This window comes from Cinclus cinclus, chromosome 27 (assembly GCF_963662255.1).
Source record: "Cinclus cinclus chromosome 27, bCinCin1.1, whole genome shotgun sequence".
In the NCBI taxonomy this organism is placed as follows: Eukaryota; Metazoa; Chordata; class Aves; order Passeriformes; family Cinclidae; genus Cinclus; species Cinclus cinclus.
The window spans coordinates 6,798,986-6,814,567 of NC_085072.1; the positions used below are offsets into that span (position 1 = coordinate 6,798,986).

Below are 15,582 nucleotides of genomic sequence, written 5' to 3' on the forward strand. Positions count from 1 at the left end.
GATGCACCACAGGTATGACACAACAGCAACTGCTCACTGGCTGTGTTCCTGCAGGACTGAATGATGAACAATGAGGAGACAAGTCAAGTGGAAAGAACATCTCCTATTTCCCTCCCAGCAGACACTTCACCATTAAACTTGCTGTTTTGGTTTTTTTTTTTTGCGGGGGGGAGGGGGAGGAGGGCAGGGTGTGAGGCTGGGGACTGGTAGAGGGGAAAACCAGGGAGATAAGGAAACCAGGAAAATGTCCTATGAATGGCTAGTTTATGTTCACAGGAGTATCCCAACCCTGGAAGTGTCCAAGGCCAGTTGGACAGGGCTTTGAACAACCTGGTTTAGTGGAAAATGTCCCTCTGCCATGGCTAGAAAAAGAAGATGTTTAGAGGCCCCTCCAACCCAAACCATTCCATAGTTCTGTGATTCCAGGAACGTCTGACAGTCACTGCAGACAGTCAGAGGCAAGTATGGCTGAAGCTTCCTGCTGGCCCACAACTCCAGACAGTGCTCCAGACAACAGCCCTGTCCAACAAGATGGACACGTGCTTGAGGGAACAGACTAAGTGCAGGTCCCAGAAAGCACAGACTTGTCCTGTTAGCTCCACTGTGCAACACCAGAGCCTCGACCCAGGCAATGAGGAGGAAGGAATGACCATGGACCACTTTTGAGATCAGGTGGGATGCAGACATTAAGAGAGAGCTGGCTGATATCACTGCAAATCACTGTCAACTTTCAAAGGTCATGGTGACAAAGGGAGGCCTGATGACACGCAAACACCACCCTACCATGTTAGAAGGATCCAGGAAACATCGGACCTCTCAGTCTCACAGTAGCCCCAGATTTATTATCACAGTGTAATAAATATTCCTGACAGCCATTTCCAGCAGGAGATGGAACAGCCAGCATGGATTTAGCAGTGGCAAATCTTGCCTAACTTGACTGCTCTCCAAGCTGCCTGTGTGGAGGGTGGGAAAGCAAGTTTTGACACTGTCTCTGCCAGTGTTTTCAACAGGCAGAAGCTGGACTTCAGGAGCAGATGACTGATGTTGGCGAGAATATTAGGCTCAAAAGGTGATCAGCAGTACAAAGTCCAGCCAGCAGCTGATTACCAGTAGCATCCCTCAGGGCCGATATGGGGTGAATTCAAATCCACATCTTCATTAACAAATTTGATTAACACCAATTATAGGAGAGAGAGCACTCTCACCAAGTCTACAGATGATAACAAGCTGCTGGCATGGCTGGGGCAGAAGATCCTTCTCAGAGGGACCCACACAGACTGGACAAAGAGCCTGATGGCGAGTTTACGCAGGACAGCTGAGGCACACAGTGTCCTGCTTAGGGACAGAATAAGCCTTTGCACCAGCACAGACTGGGGCAGCTGGCTGTAAAGCAGCTTTGCAGCAAAGAGAGAGCAAAGGGACAGAGACCAAACAGCCACAATAAACTGCTTCTATGGACCATGCACACAACTGCCTGGAAGAGACTCTGCAGCAGTGACTTTCTGCCTCTCAAAAACCTTTGAAACAGGCTCTCTGAACACAACTTCTACCTTTTGAAGCCTTGCAGGGTACACAGATTCCCCTTAAAGGATATGATGAGAACATCAGCCCACACTAAGTTGAGCTGGCTGAAGCATGGAGCAGATCAGTCGGCTTCCTGAGAACACAGGGAAGGTGCATGAAGCTAAGGAAGAGCTGAAAGCTAGCAACAAGTGATGGAACCAGCTTTGAACGTTTAACCCAGACACTGTCTCCTTTGGAAGAAAGTCAGCAGCTCTTTTACCTCTGTTCCAGAGAGCTATTTCAGCCCAGAATTCATAATTCTGCTTGAAATATTTGCTGCAGACTCTTAAAACCCACATCTTGCATTTAAAAAAAAAATGGCAGAAGACCCGGTAACAGGCTAGAATGTAGCAATTCACTGCCATAAAGTTGCTTTGAAAGCATCTTGGCCAGTGGAATATTCTTTGGTTACACCAATGATTACATTAATACAACATGTCAGTCATACCAACATCACTTGTAATGTTCATTAAAAGGCTCAAGTAAGGGCCTAGGGTTCACTAGCACAGAAACTACTACTGGCATGTTCACAGCACTAGAAAAAAAATTACATCAGACAGTTGGGAAGTGTGAAATGTGTCACAGGTGCAGTCAGATTCCAGCCCAGGCTCAGGATGTGCATGTCTTCCTGGACATGTGTTGGTTCTGCTAATGTGACCAGTTGCTCAGATTTAGTTGCTATCCACCAAAACACCAAAGCTGTCTACACTGAGTATGTCTTCCCACTTACAGAAACCACAGAGCAAATGGGGTAGAAAAAAATGGCTTGTTAGATAAAAATTTAGAACACTTCATCCTCCAGTACCACAACAGTATTTAAGGTAAATATTCTGATTATTTCTGTTGGCACAGGTAGAGTGTCTGCTAATGATGTAACTCAGAACAATGATATAAATATATGCATATACATACACATATATATATCTGGGTATACCAAAACAATTAAAGCAAGCCACAGCACTCACAGCCAGCTGGGTCAGAGCTCCCCTGTCCCACCAATCTTCTAAATAAGGGAAATCCTTATTTACATGTCTCATGTATAGTATCAAATTGTCAGAGATCATAGAATCCCAGGCTGGTTGGGGTTTTAAGGGAGCTTAAAAGCTTGTCCAGTTCCATCCCCTTCCACAGGTAGGGACACTTCCCACTAGAGAAGGTTGCTCCAAGCCCCGTCCAACCTGGCCATGGGCACTTCCAGGAGTGGGGTGGCTACAGCTTCTCTGGGCAATCTGTGCCAGGGCCTCCCCTCCTTCACAGAGAAGAATTTTTTACCAAAATCCAATCTAAACCTCTTCACTTTTTAACTTAAAACTGCTCCCCCTTGTCCTGTTGCTATCTGCCTGTGTAAAAAGCTGCTTTTTTTAATAAAGTTCCTGCTTTTTATAATTGTCACTCAAGATAATTTATAATTAATAGTTGTTTTGGGTAAGGCTGAATCCATATGAATTGAAATCCTGGAAGATGAAGATGCTTCATACTTTGACTTCAGAATGAAACCAGTAGCACTTCTGGATACTTCAATTCAAGCACAAAGCCCACATGGAACCGGGAGCAGCTCCCTATGTGGACCCTACCAGCTTCATGCTGGTTTACATTATTCTGGGTGATGCTACTCTATTTCCAGGTCCAAACTAAACAGCCATAAGCTAGGTTTGGGCAGCCTCACTTCCCATAACAACCGCTAGAGTCCCCTCACTAAGCCAGCACATGTGTTTTAACAAGCCTAGAGGAGGACTCATTGCTATGGCACCATTTCAGATGTAAAAAACCAATAGGCTTTGATACAAAACCACATTAACTGATACAGGAGGGAACGACATATTATAAATAGGAGGTGGCTTCAGAGAGATTCCAGAAATGGATGGTGAGCAATCACTGTGGCAAATCAATGCTCTGGCTCAGGGGATCAAACAGGGCCCAGGTTTAGTTTTACCCTGAAAAGGCAGTGACACATAAAAAGCTAATGGCAGGTGTCACTCTGCATTCTGTACATCTCACAAAGATTTATGAGCAAGGCTGAATGCTGGAAAAGCAACGCTGAAGCTGCTCGTGTCCCTCTGCAAGGTCAGCTTATTGTATTATAGAAGCATTTCCAGTGAGACTCCCAGAAGTTAGGAGCGTACGATTTTGTCCAGCCACAGGAAACAACTACAAAAATCCCTAACAACTCATCATTGAAGAAAAATAAATCATACCATTTACTCCTAAAGAGTGAATTTTCAGTTATTTTGGTTGTTTATAGATCAGCAAAGCCTATATTTAAGCTTAGAGTTTAAAGCTGGAAGGAGACTGACTTTTGCCAAAATTTGTTTAAAAGGAAAATATTTAACATGAGAACACATGAATGTATTTTCTAAAATACTGATCATTTGTAAGCACTGCACATTATAATTATTAAGAATGAAAAGTGACATGAGTAATTACATAGGTGTCTAAATCAGGAATTTTTGTCCTTGATTGTCAACACCTTGATGTGAAAAGAAAAGCCTGACTCCTGGGATCTGGCTGCTAATGTGTGGTATTGTGCTCATTAGCCTGGAAATGTAGAAAAGCAAATTTCCTCTGAGAAAAAAACATTTTAAGAATTAAGTATTTAAGAAAGGTTGTGTTTCACCACAGTAAGAAATGGGACATTTCAGGAGTGGAGGGAGGAAGCAAAATTTGGCTCCCTGGAGATGTGCAGGTAGGAGCTTCATCTCACAGCCATACTCTGGGTCCCACTGTTTCCATTTCAAGTTCACAGCAGCTTGAAACATCTCTACACAGTCACGTACACACCATGAGCTTGTTCTTAAGTCCATTCATGCTGAAGTGAGTCCCATGAAAACAGGCACCTAAATCCCCACCTAGCTGTTCCTTCATAGAATCACAAACTGGTTTGGGATGGAAGGTACCTTAAAGCTCATCTCATTGAATGCCCTGCCATGGCCAGAAACACCTTCCACCAGACCACACTGCTCAAAGCCCTGTCCAACATGGTTTCAAAATTTTTAGCAAGTGAAGTTTTCCTGCCAAGGTCCGTGGCCCAGCTCCTCTGGTGAGCCGCACTTTTCCTCCCCATGCAGATCAATTTGCTGCAGCCCAAGAAAGGAGATTGCAGGGACAGCTGTGGCACCTCCCTTTAGAAGGACATCTGAAAATAAACCGCAGACTCAGATCCCAGGATTTATACTGGGCACCCTCACTGTGCTGGGGCCATACCATCAGCACTAGGTCAAATGGTTCACTTGGCTGGGGATCCTGTCACTGCATAGCAGGGACTGCCATTCCCCTGAAAGGCTCTGGGTTTCTCTTTCATTTTTTACCCCAGCCCTCTGCACAAACACAATTTTTCAAATACCATGTTTCAGAATATTTAATGCTCCACCTGCCCTCATTTGTACTCAAAAGCTAGAAAGAATAAAATATCTATTTATACAACCACTTGTATAATATTCCCCTCTCCCAACCTTCTTAAAATGGATTGCTCTAATATGCACAGTCTGACATGCCTTTTTGACTTATGGTATATAATAATCCTCAACTGGGAGCCAGCATACCAACTCAGAAGTCCTATATTTTAATATTAGTCAGTTATAATCTCAGTGTATTACAAAACACAGCACTTGTGATGTCTCACAAGCCCCACAGTACCTAGTCTGAATCCTAAATCTCTAAAACTGTTTGAAACAGAAACAGATCCCAACCCCAACACTCCCCAATAAAATAAGCAAAAGGCATTATAAACTGCAAAATAAAATAAAAAAAAAAAAGCCAGGATGAGGGGAGTTTAATCTGGGTTACAGCTGAGAATTCCGTACATAAATGTATTGAATGTTTCCAGCCATGCCAGCAAGAGCTGCAGGACCTTGTGCTGCTGGAGCAGGGACTGTCCAGGCACTGCATTCATTGCTCATTCCTGCATTTTTGCTGAGCTGGCTTTCAATCTTATCAAACCATGTTGATTTAGACAAGAATGAAGCATGGAAAACTTGTCTCCACCTATGATGCAGGCTCAAGAATTTCATCTGCACAAGTCAGAAAGCTTTCAGCATACATTAGGCACAACAAGCTTTCCCTAAAATACTTTTGCTTTCCAAATGAGCTTTCCATGTGAGGCCAGAACTTCAGACTGCCCAGCAGCCCTGGCGAAGACAAGAACCTTTCCATGCGCAGCACTAAGGGACCAGGGTCAGCACTTCCAGCTGCTGCCATGAAGGAAGTTGTTGCTGAAAATCCCACCAGCTCCCTTGCTCGGTGTTTATGGAGAGCAGTGGAGCCTGATGCATGGAATCACTGGGTAGGGTAAACAAAGACTGAGGAAGGAAGCTATGAAGAAGCACATTGCCCCTCCCAAATATTCACCTACTTACTAAAATGCAGAGTTTCCTCCCAGGCACCCAGTATTGACTAAATGATGTGGTTGTCTTCAGTTTCCAGAAGCCAAACCAACCAGCTAAAAGGGTCCCAAACCAAACCAGGGGAAGGTTTTCTTCCCCAGAAGCAGCAGCTCTCCCAGGTTCTAACTGCAGCTCAAGGTTAGTTTGTGCAGTCTACAGTTAATTCTGCTCACTGGAGATTGCTTGGAAATAAACATGCAAGGGAAAGACAACTGAACCCTTGATGAAAACATCAAGGCAAAACAGGGACTGAGTAAGTCAAAAGGAAGAAAATAAAAGCATGAGGTTGATAAAACAGCACTTCAGATTTTAACTATTTTGCCTCATTAATTCCTGGTGTATTGTAGTCATCTTCCAAGCTCTCTCACTGTATTCAGAGCCTTGTGGGATAGTACACACTATCGAACTCACATTTATAACTGAAACCCAAAAAACCCATTTCACTCACCCTAGTGATAAACCCCATTTTTGACAGCGCCTCATTTCACTTTGAGCAATGTTACATGCAGCACAAGAAGCTTGCAACTCTATTTTTCCTGGCAGAAGAACACCTTCAGAAAGCAACTCTGCACAGCACAGTGGGAAAGGTATGATTCTCCCTAGATAAGCTCCTATTCCAGGAATGAATGTATTTTTAGGCAATGCAGCCACCCAATCTTTAAAAATGCAACCTGATTTATGATGCTGTCATCATCAACTTAAAGATCAGAAGCTGAATTACCTTAAACCACAGCTGTGATGCCCCAAAGATAGGGTACCTGAACATTCATTCCAGAGTTGTCAGGCCACTGTTAGTTCTGTTATCTCTTCACCTTTCAAGGCACAGACCGGCTGTTACCTTCCAGTGATCAAGAAATTTTGTGTCCAGAGAAGGGAACAGAGCTGGGGAATGGGCTGGAGCAGCAGGAGCAGCTGAGGGAGCTGGAGGGGCTCGGCCTGGAGAAAAGGAAGCTCAGGGGGGACCTTCTGGATCTGCACAACTCCCTGACAGGAGGGGACAGCCGGGGGGTCGGGCTCTGCTCCCAGGGGAACAGGATGAGAGAGAACAGCCTCAAGCTGTGCCAGGGCAGGTTTAGGTTGAATATTAGGGAAAATTTCTTGCCAAAAGGGTGGTCAGGCCCTGGCACAGGTTGCTCAGTGACATGGTGGAGTCCCCATACCTGTAATACACCATCAGAAAGTGTACAGTTGTGACACCTAGTTTAGTTTAGTGGTTTAGTGCTGAATATGGCAGTGGTGGGGGAATCCTTTCCTCCTTCTCCTCAGTCCCCAGATTGTGTTCCAGTGTTAGCACATCAATGACTATTCCAACAGTCTCCAGAATGCTGCTATAGGGCAGAGTGCTCTCTATTACCTCTGTCTGGTTTCTGGACTGTCCAAAAATTTTGTTGCTTCCTGCTTTGTTATGGCCTCACACAACCTGTATCAGGAAACGGCAAACTTGCTGAGCAGCAACTGAAAATTGCCCAAACCTTTTGACACAGATGCCACCCTATAATGCTCTAAGGAGAACCCAGACATGCCTGCAGTTTTACAGCTCTGGCTCAGAAGGAGGAATAACAAACTGAGAACAACAAACAGCCTCCACCTAACCCAGAGTCACTGCACAAAGTACCTGCCTATTCAGGAAGCAGCTCCTAAATTAGTACAGCCACCCAGCACCTGAAAACTAAGTCAACAGCAAGTGCCAAGGTAGTGCAGAGTACTGTAAATGACACAGGAGTTATTTCATCAGCAACTCACTTCTCCTTGGAACAGGCCAAAGGGAAACAAGAAAGTAAATCATCAAAAGGCAGACAGGATAAATAATCTTTGGTGTCCTTCTTTGTGAACCAGTCCTTGAAGACAAACCAGCATTGCTATTATTATGTTGGGAGATGCTTTCCCAGCTAGAAGCAGCAGAATGTTTTTCCCTTAAGACTCAATTTTCATACAAGTTTACTCTTTGATTTTATCTGTCACCCAGGAGACAGAGGAGCAGTTTCCCACCACCAGCAAACACCAGAGAAGTTCAACTGCCACCAATACTTCATTTCACCAACTGGTAGCAGTTTTCTTGATGATTTCTAAACATTCACTCACATTTAACTAATATCTCCCTTTTAATTCTACATTAGACACAAAACTATTGTCAAAAATAATTCTGTGAATATAATCTATGTCAATCATTGAAAATACAGGACTGATGTTCATCCAGTAACACTCTGCAGGCACTGATGTAGACAAAGTCCAGCTGAAGCCACCCTACAGGTTCCAGACACAGGCTGTGGTGTAGGTCTGTGCAGCACCTGATGCCTCCAAAGAGGGCAGTGACACAGGCTGCAGGCTCAGAAACATCACTTGTCATTTAAAAGGTTATTTTCAAAATACAGCTTTGTGACTATAAATAGCCAAGTCAGCTTCTCACACAGCAAGTACACAATGGGTCTTAGCCACAGTGGCCCAGATACCAGAGCAAGGGTAATTTTACCTTTGTGAACACACACAATATTTGGGGCCACCTGGCGCTTCAAACAAACTAACCCGATTTGTAAGATTGGTCTTAGGTTTTGTGGGAGCAGCTGCAGACTCTGACAAATTAAGTCAATTGACTTGGTTAACCCCTCCATTACCTAAAAAGACCTGATTGCTCATCCAGAGCAAGTCTCATATATTAAATTCTTTAACCAAAGGAAAATATTTTACCTGATCTTTCTGGCAACATAGCCAGTTCTTTTCAATGTGTAGGATTTCCTTCTGCATTGACTGGCCATTTGGTTGCACAGGTATTAAACAAGAGCAGACCATCACTACCATCTGCCCTGTAATATAACATTGTGTTTCTAATACTAAGAGAAGTTATATAAATATCCTTAATTGTACTACACCATTCCAGCTGTCAACCAGTGCTCTGGTGATCCCTAACCTAACTGGCCTCAGCTGATGCTTTACCACAGGCATTATTCTCCAAGCAATATGAAAACAGATCTCTTTTGGACAGGTTCAGAGAAAGAAATTCATAACAACTTCCTTGACCATGCTAATAAACATTTTCATCTGACAGAGATTTACAGACTCAAGATACACATACACAGCAGCATAACCTTTAACAAAACAGCGTTTGTTCCATTTGGGTGTGCAAGAACATCTTGTTACTCTTCAGCAAAACTGTTATTAGATCCATGGGATATTGGAACAAAGTTTTTATTCCAATCACAGTAAGGTCATCCTCCCTTTCTGTCAAGTTTGTGAAGAAACACTTCACGTAAGCAGCTGGCTGGTACTGTCAGCATCTACTCCACCACTCACTCACCCAAACTCTTTCAAGTATCAAGCTCTAGGTGGTACTGGGCTCCTAAGGCACATATGATACAATTCTGTATTATTTACATACACAGAATTTAATTTGCAGCCTTCCTGTCAGTACATGGCTTGCCACGGTCTCCAGGAGTGTGACCTTGGTGAGCTCACTGCCTGCCATCAGAGTCCAGTGCACTTCACATTACCCACAGCAGTGAGACCCAGGCCCTTCTGAAGGGATCACAATCGATCCTGGCTGGAAACCCCTCATGAAGTCATCCCAACTCTGCCATGTATCCACCTTAAATTCAGCCTTCTTGGCTGTCAAAATGCTTTCAATAACCAGCATTTCAGTGGCTAGTTCTTACCAGCATCTACAGGACTACTTATTTATCTGATAATAAATGTACACGTGCTGCACTGGAGATTACTAATGCAGGGCAATTTACTTGCTGTTGCTATACTAAACTCCACAAATACCCAAGAAAAAGGCCCATCCATTACAAAGGTCACTGCTTTGCCAGCTGAAGTTTTATTCAACTTGACAGCCTGTAAGCTTACATGCTCTTTGCTTCAAACTTATTTTTGGAAGTTCAAACCAAAATGAATAAATCTCCTTGCCCCTTGTTCCCTGACAGCCGGGAGCCAGCAAGCTCCTGAACCATCTTGTACCAAATGCTTCTGTAACATCAGCCCAGAAAGAAGAAACCCTGATTAACTCAAGAACTATCCTGCTATTTGTGCTGTTAACATGTTATTCTTTACAAACATATTAGTTCCAGATGTTATTCCTGAACTGTGCTTTTTTTCCCCCACTCCTGTTGCCACACTACATGCTTAATCTATGCTATCTTGAACTAAGAAAATTTTCTTCATGAAGCTGGCCTGGATCCAAATCAGATTCATTTCACTGACCAGATGCACCAATTTGGGACGCTGATTTCACATGCCCTGCTAAATTCTCAATCAGTCTTGGACAGCAACACGTTTCCCAGTATTCTGAGGAGGCAATTTTGCACATTCCCTCGCATTCCTGCACATTTATACAAGACCAGCAAAAGCTACGAATGGAACGCAGCACATGTTTCTTGACAGTCAAGGCTTTACCGCCCTGCAGCCAATTCCTGTGACCACTTTGTATCATCTTCACATTTGGAACAGTATTAATAGAATCTACGTTGCTTATCGGCCGTGCGGTCACTCTCTGTTCTCTGCCAAGGAGCAGTTTGGGGAGTTTCAAGGCAACTCTGATAAAACACAACGCAGGAACTGGCCAGATACTCCAGACCTTGCAAAATTCTCACTCCTCCAAGGAAATTTTCCTGGCACTTCAGGAGACCCCAATCACATCCTAAGTTTTAAAAACATTAATAAATTGGCCGCCCGGTCAGGCCCGCAGCCCTGCCAGCCCCCCCTTTATTTTGGTAATTAACCTGCTTAATAACTCTGTGAAAATTTGGTACATCCCACTGCCCGACTGGAACCACCACGGTGTTTGCGCTGACATAGGCTGAACGCGCCGGACAGGGCTCAGATCAAAGCGTACTGAACGCTTTGTTTACCAACACCCGGCCAGGGCTGCAGGTACCGCCGTGCCCCCCGGCCCGATGCTGACCGAAGGCAGACACAACCGGGCCGCCCCCCCGGCCACGGTACCTGGTGCAGAGCTGTCAGCCCGTCCACATTGGTGGTGTTGATGCGGGCGCCGCGGCCCAGCAGCCTCTTCACCTCCTCGGTGTCGCCGCTGGAGCAGGCGGCCAGGAACACGGCGCCCTCCTCGAAGCGGACGCGGGACCCTCCCGCGCCGCGGTGCCGGCCGCGGCCGCCCCCCGCCGCCACCGGCTCCTGCTCGGTCAGGGAGCCCTTCCAGCGCCGCAGCTGCTCGGCCCGCCGGAGCCGCGCCGACTCGGCCCGCTTCCCGCCCAGGTGCTCCGGCTCGGACATCGCCGCCGCCGCCGCCGCCGCCGCTCTGAGGGCCGCGCGGGGCCGCACCGCGGTCAGCCCGGAGCGGGGTGCAGCGCCCCCGCCGCCATCTTCGCTACGCCCCCGTCGCCACCGCGCCCGCGCCACACGCGCCCCGCGGCACCCCGGGACATGTAGTTCGGGCGGGGGCGGTGCCGCACCTGCCCCGGGGCGGCCGCGGCTCCCGGCGGCCACCGCGCGGCGCCTCACCTGGGCGCGATCGGGACTACAACTCCCGGCGGTCCCCGCGCGCGGGCGCAGTTGGTTGTCATTGATATGGCTTCTCCGTGTTCCGCCCTTCCCGGAGTCACAGAATCCCGGAATCGCTGAGGGTGGGAAGCACCTGCGGGATCATCGGGCCCCACCTGTGCCCAATGGCCACCTGGTCACCCAGCCCATAGCACTGAGTGCCACGTCTAGTCGCCACTTGGACGTCGTGCTTTCAGGCATGGGGACTCCACCACTGCCCTGGCTAGCCCCTTCCAATGCCTGACCGCCCTTTCCGGGAAAAAATTCTTACTAATCTCCAACCGAAACTTTCCTCTGGCACAACTTGATGCCGTTTCCTCCTGTCCCGTCGCTTGTTCTCTAGGAGCAAAGCCCGACCCCCAGGCTGCTCCCTTCTGTCAGGGAGTTGTACAGAGCCAGGTTCCGCCAAGCCTCCTTTTTCTCCAGGCGAAGCCAACCCAGCTTCTTCAGCCGCTCCTGGTGCTCCAGCCCCTACCCCAACTCCTTGGCCTTCTCTGGAGTCTCGGGACAAATGTCCCGCTGCTTTCGGGACGGACAGAGGGGTGCGGAGCTCCCACAGCAGCTCGGTCCAACAGCTGCCAGTCAGACAAATGGCTGATTTTATTGGAGAGATGCCGGAACCTGTAGATTTGCAAGCAAGAACTAACCAATAATCAGTAGGTCTGTGAAAACTGTTTAATCCTGGCACAAAGAGCATTAAAAAAAATGTACAGAGTTCTGAAACCTTCATGAAACCAAATTCCTCCTCCTTGAAAGGCTCAGAAGGCAAGAAGGTTTCTCAGAACTTTGTGCAACTCTTCCGCCACACTAATACAGTATTTGTGCAGGGTTAAAGACATTAGAGAAGACATATTACGAGAATTTTTGATTCTCTGGGCATTTAAAGATGTATTTCAAGATGTATTTCAAGAATCCCTAGGGAAAATAGCGGGGATCAAACATGCGTAATGGCATACATTTAGTATTTCCATGTCCAGCTTCCCGTGGTTAACGCCGAGCCCGGGCGCCCTCGGGAGGCGAGCGGGGACCTGCGGGACTCCCTCTGGCACAGCTCTCCCGGCTGCTCCCTTCCAGCTGGACCTGCTGCAGCGCCGAGGCTCTGGCATGGGATGTATGGCTTGGCTTCCTTGCGCCTTCCCCGAGCCCCCTCTCGTGGCTGCGCTTCTGTCCCGTCCCGCCGAGCATCACCACAGCAGCTCAGTGCTCTGAAGGGGCTGCCCCTCTCCGTCAGGTTATTCTGCGGTACCCAGCTGCCGAACGGAGCATTTGCCTCAAACTGATCACTGGAGGAATCTCAGGGCGGCTACGCTGCTGAATGATCAGTGACAAATCCCCCAGAGCAAATAGCATTTGCTCGTTAGCCTTAAAACAAATCCAGCACTTTTCAGCAAAGTTCCAGGGAAACACCCAGGGGCTGTGGAGCCGTGTATCTGATATCCAGTGTGCAAAATATCATGACCCACTCTAATGAACAGAGTTAGGAGCTACATAAAAGGCTATTCAATATTCATAGAAAGGCCAGATAATGGTTGATGTGACAGTATAAAATCGCAAACCTGGATTACTAGAACAGTTCTGAAAAGAGTAACGAGGACAAGGTTTTCATGTGAGAGAGTTCAGTGTGAAGCTCCTGACAGTGGGGGATAAGGACAGTGCCTGTTGAGGTGATGTCCCGTTCTGCTATAAAAGGGGGAGGCGGGAAGGATTTTTTTTTTCGTAGGTTTTTTGGATGAAAATAAAGCGCAAATGCGACAGTATTATATCTGAGAACTCTTTATAGATAAAAAAGGGTAAGTGCTCTTACTAAAGGGGAATAGGGAAAAAAAAGAGGGAAAACAAGAGACAGAGAAAGAAACAGAGGACAGGGACAGCGTTACCACAAGAACCCCGGTTGTCTGTCATTGAGCATGTGAGCTGTGTTATAAAATGAGAAACAAAAAGTCTCGATATTTAGCAACATTTAGATTGTTTTATTTGATATAGACGGAGCAAGCAGCGCTGGGGAATGTGAGGGGTCACCGCCCACTCCACGCTCCATCAAACCTTGGTTTTCAGCCTCTTCTTATAGTATGGTCTCTCATTGTAATTTTTAACTTTGCCAGGTAAGCAGTGGTGGTCAAATAAACATTTATAAAGTCTCTGGGTGATAGTTAGTCTCATAGATAACTGGCGAAAGTCAGGAAGCCTGGTCTTTGTAGATAGGCAGCAATGATCAGTTGAAGGCAGGAAGTCTGATTTTGCAAAATCTATTGGACTATGGGAAAGTCTGGTAGTAGATACAACTTATTTAGCATAACAAGGGGATTTAAAACAGAATTATTTAATAATATATTTTCCTCTATCTAATGTCCATGCTTCACTTCAGACCTTAGTATTCTGTTTTATACAAACCCCAGTACTTTTATGATTAACACGAATCTTTTGTCAATTATCACAGCTGTGAACTGCAGTGTGTCTGTGGAGCTCCCAAGGCAGGCTGGGCACAATTTCCAAACAGAAGCAGGCTGTATGTTCCTTCCTTCGGGGAGAACAGGCTGCCATGGAGCAGCATGGCAGTGCTCTCACGGTTGGGGTGCAGCAGCTTTGGGCCAGGTGCCGCAGGTTTGGTGCCAGGTGCTGCAGGTTCAGTGCCTGGTGCTGTTTGGTGCCGGGTGCTGCAGGTTTGGAACAGGTAGCAGCGGCTGAGTGCAGGCCGCGCCCGCTCCTTCGGGGAGAACAGCGGAACATGAGGTGGTCATGGTGGCGAGCTGTCTCCCAGGAACGGCAAAGCAGGGCAGGACGGGTGCAGACAGGGAAACAGGGCCACAGGGAGGAAAAGGTGAGGTGAGAGGGGGGCTGAGCGGAGCCTACAGGTGAGCTCCGCTCCCTCCAAGGTACCCAAAGAAAATGGCTCCTGTGGTGCCACGCCTAGCTGCTTCCATGTGCTAATGCTCTCCCACAGCCTGATTGGGTGGGCATTCTTTGCGGGCATCCAGGCATTTGCCCCACAGGCTAGTGGGGATCCGCTCACAGCCCGATCATGGAGGTTTTCTCTGCCCGGATTGCTGGCCTGCCTTCCCCACGTGAAGCCTTCCCAGGGACAGGGCTGCCAGCAGATATATACAACCCCTGTAAGAATATAACATATGTTGAGGCATAAATAAAAATCGGATTGATCCCTCTCAGGTGGGTGTAAAAGCAACAGGACAAGTTAATTACAGTAAATCAATAGCAATGGTTCTCCTTGGCTGAAAAAGACTTTCAGCTGTGGGTTGCTGCAGGCTGGGATCTCTGCACACACTCCAGGGGAGCAAGAGATGTGTTGTCGGGTGGGCATGCTTCCCATACTTCCTACCATAGAATCATAGAATCCCAGAATGGTTTGAGTTGGAAGGAATCATAAAGTTTATCTCATTCCACCCCCTGCAATGGGCAGGGACACCTTTCACTAGACCAGATTGTTCCAAGCCCCATCCAGCCTGGCCTTGAACACTTTCACAGATGGGATAGCCTAAGCTTCTCTGGGCAACCTGTGCTAGGGCCTCACCACATTTATTCCCAATATCCAAATTAAATATCTCCTCTTACAGTTTAAAACTGTTTCCCCTTGCCCTGTCACTCCAGGACCTTGCAAATAGTCTCTCTTCATTTTCCTTGTCAGTTCTGTTCAGATACTGGAAGGTTGCAATTAGGTCACCACAAGGCCTTCACTATTCCAGTCTGAATACCAATTCTCTCAACCTTTCCTTAACCCTCTAAGTCATCTCTGTGGCCTTCTTTGGACTTGCTGTATCAGCTTCACATTCTTCTTGTGCTGGAACCCCATGGCTGGAGGCAGTTCTGCAGGTGGGGTCTCAACTGAATGGGGCAGAGGGGCAGAATCCTGCCCTGCTGCCCACACTGGGGGATCAGCCCAGCACATGGGGGGTTCTGGATGGCCATGTGGATGGGCCATGTCCACCTCTCACCCACGAGGCACCCACAGGTCCCTCCCCTCAGGGCTGCTCTCGATGCCTTCATCCCCCAGTCTGTCTCTTCCCAGCAGCATCGGTTCTTCCTGAGGATGGACGTGCTGGATCTGTGCTGGAGGAGGCCTGCAGCAGATGAGCTTCTTCCCTTTTGCTTCCAGAATGGAATTCCTTGGGGCTGGAAGCCAGGCTGGTGTGACCCG

At 47.2% G+C, this 15,582-nt stretch overlaps 1 protein-coding gene across 7 annotated transcripts in view; it reads right to left on the bottom strand.

Moving 5' to 3' along the window:
• Positions 1–11,254, bottom strand: part of PPP1R12B (protein phosphatase 1 regulatory subunit 12B) — a 148,640-nt gene extending 137,386 nt beyond the window's left edge. For all 7 annotated transcript variants that reach the window (XM_062509641.1, XM_062509640.1, XM_062509642.1 and 4 more), the window contains exon 1: positions 10,878–11,254. In XM_062509641.1, the coding sequence (XP_062365625.1) occupies positions 10,878–11,165 (288 nt within the window). In that variant the 5' untranslated portion in view covers positions 11,166–11,254. The remainder of the gene's footprint in view (positions 1–10,877) is intronic.
• Positions 11,255–15,582: the final 4,328 nt, after the last annotated feature.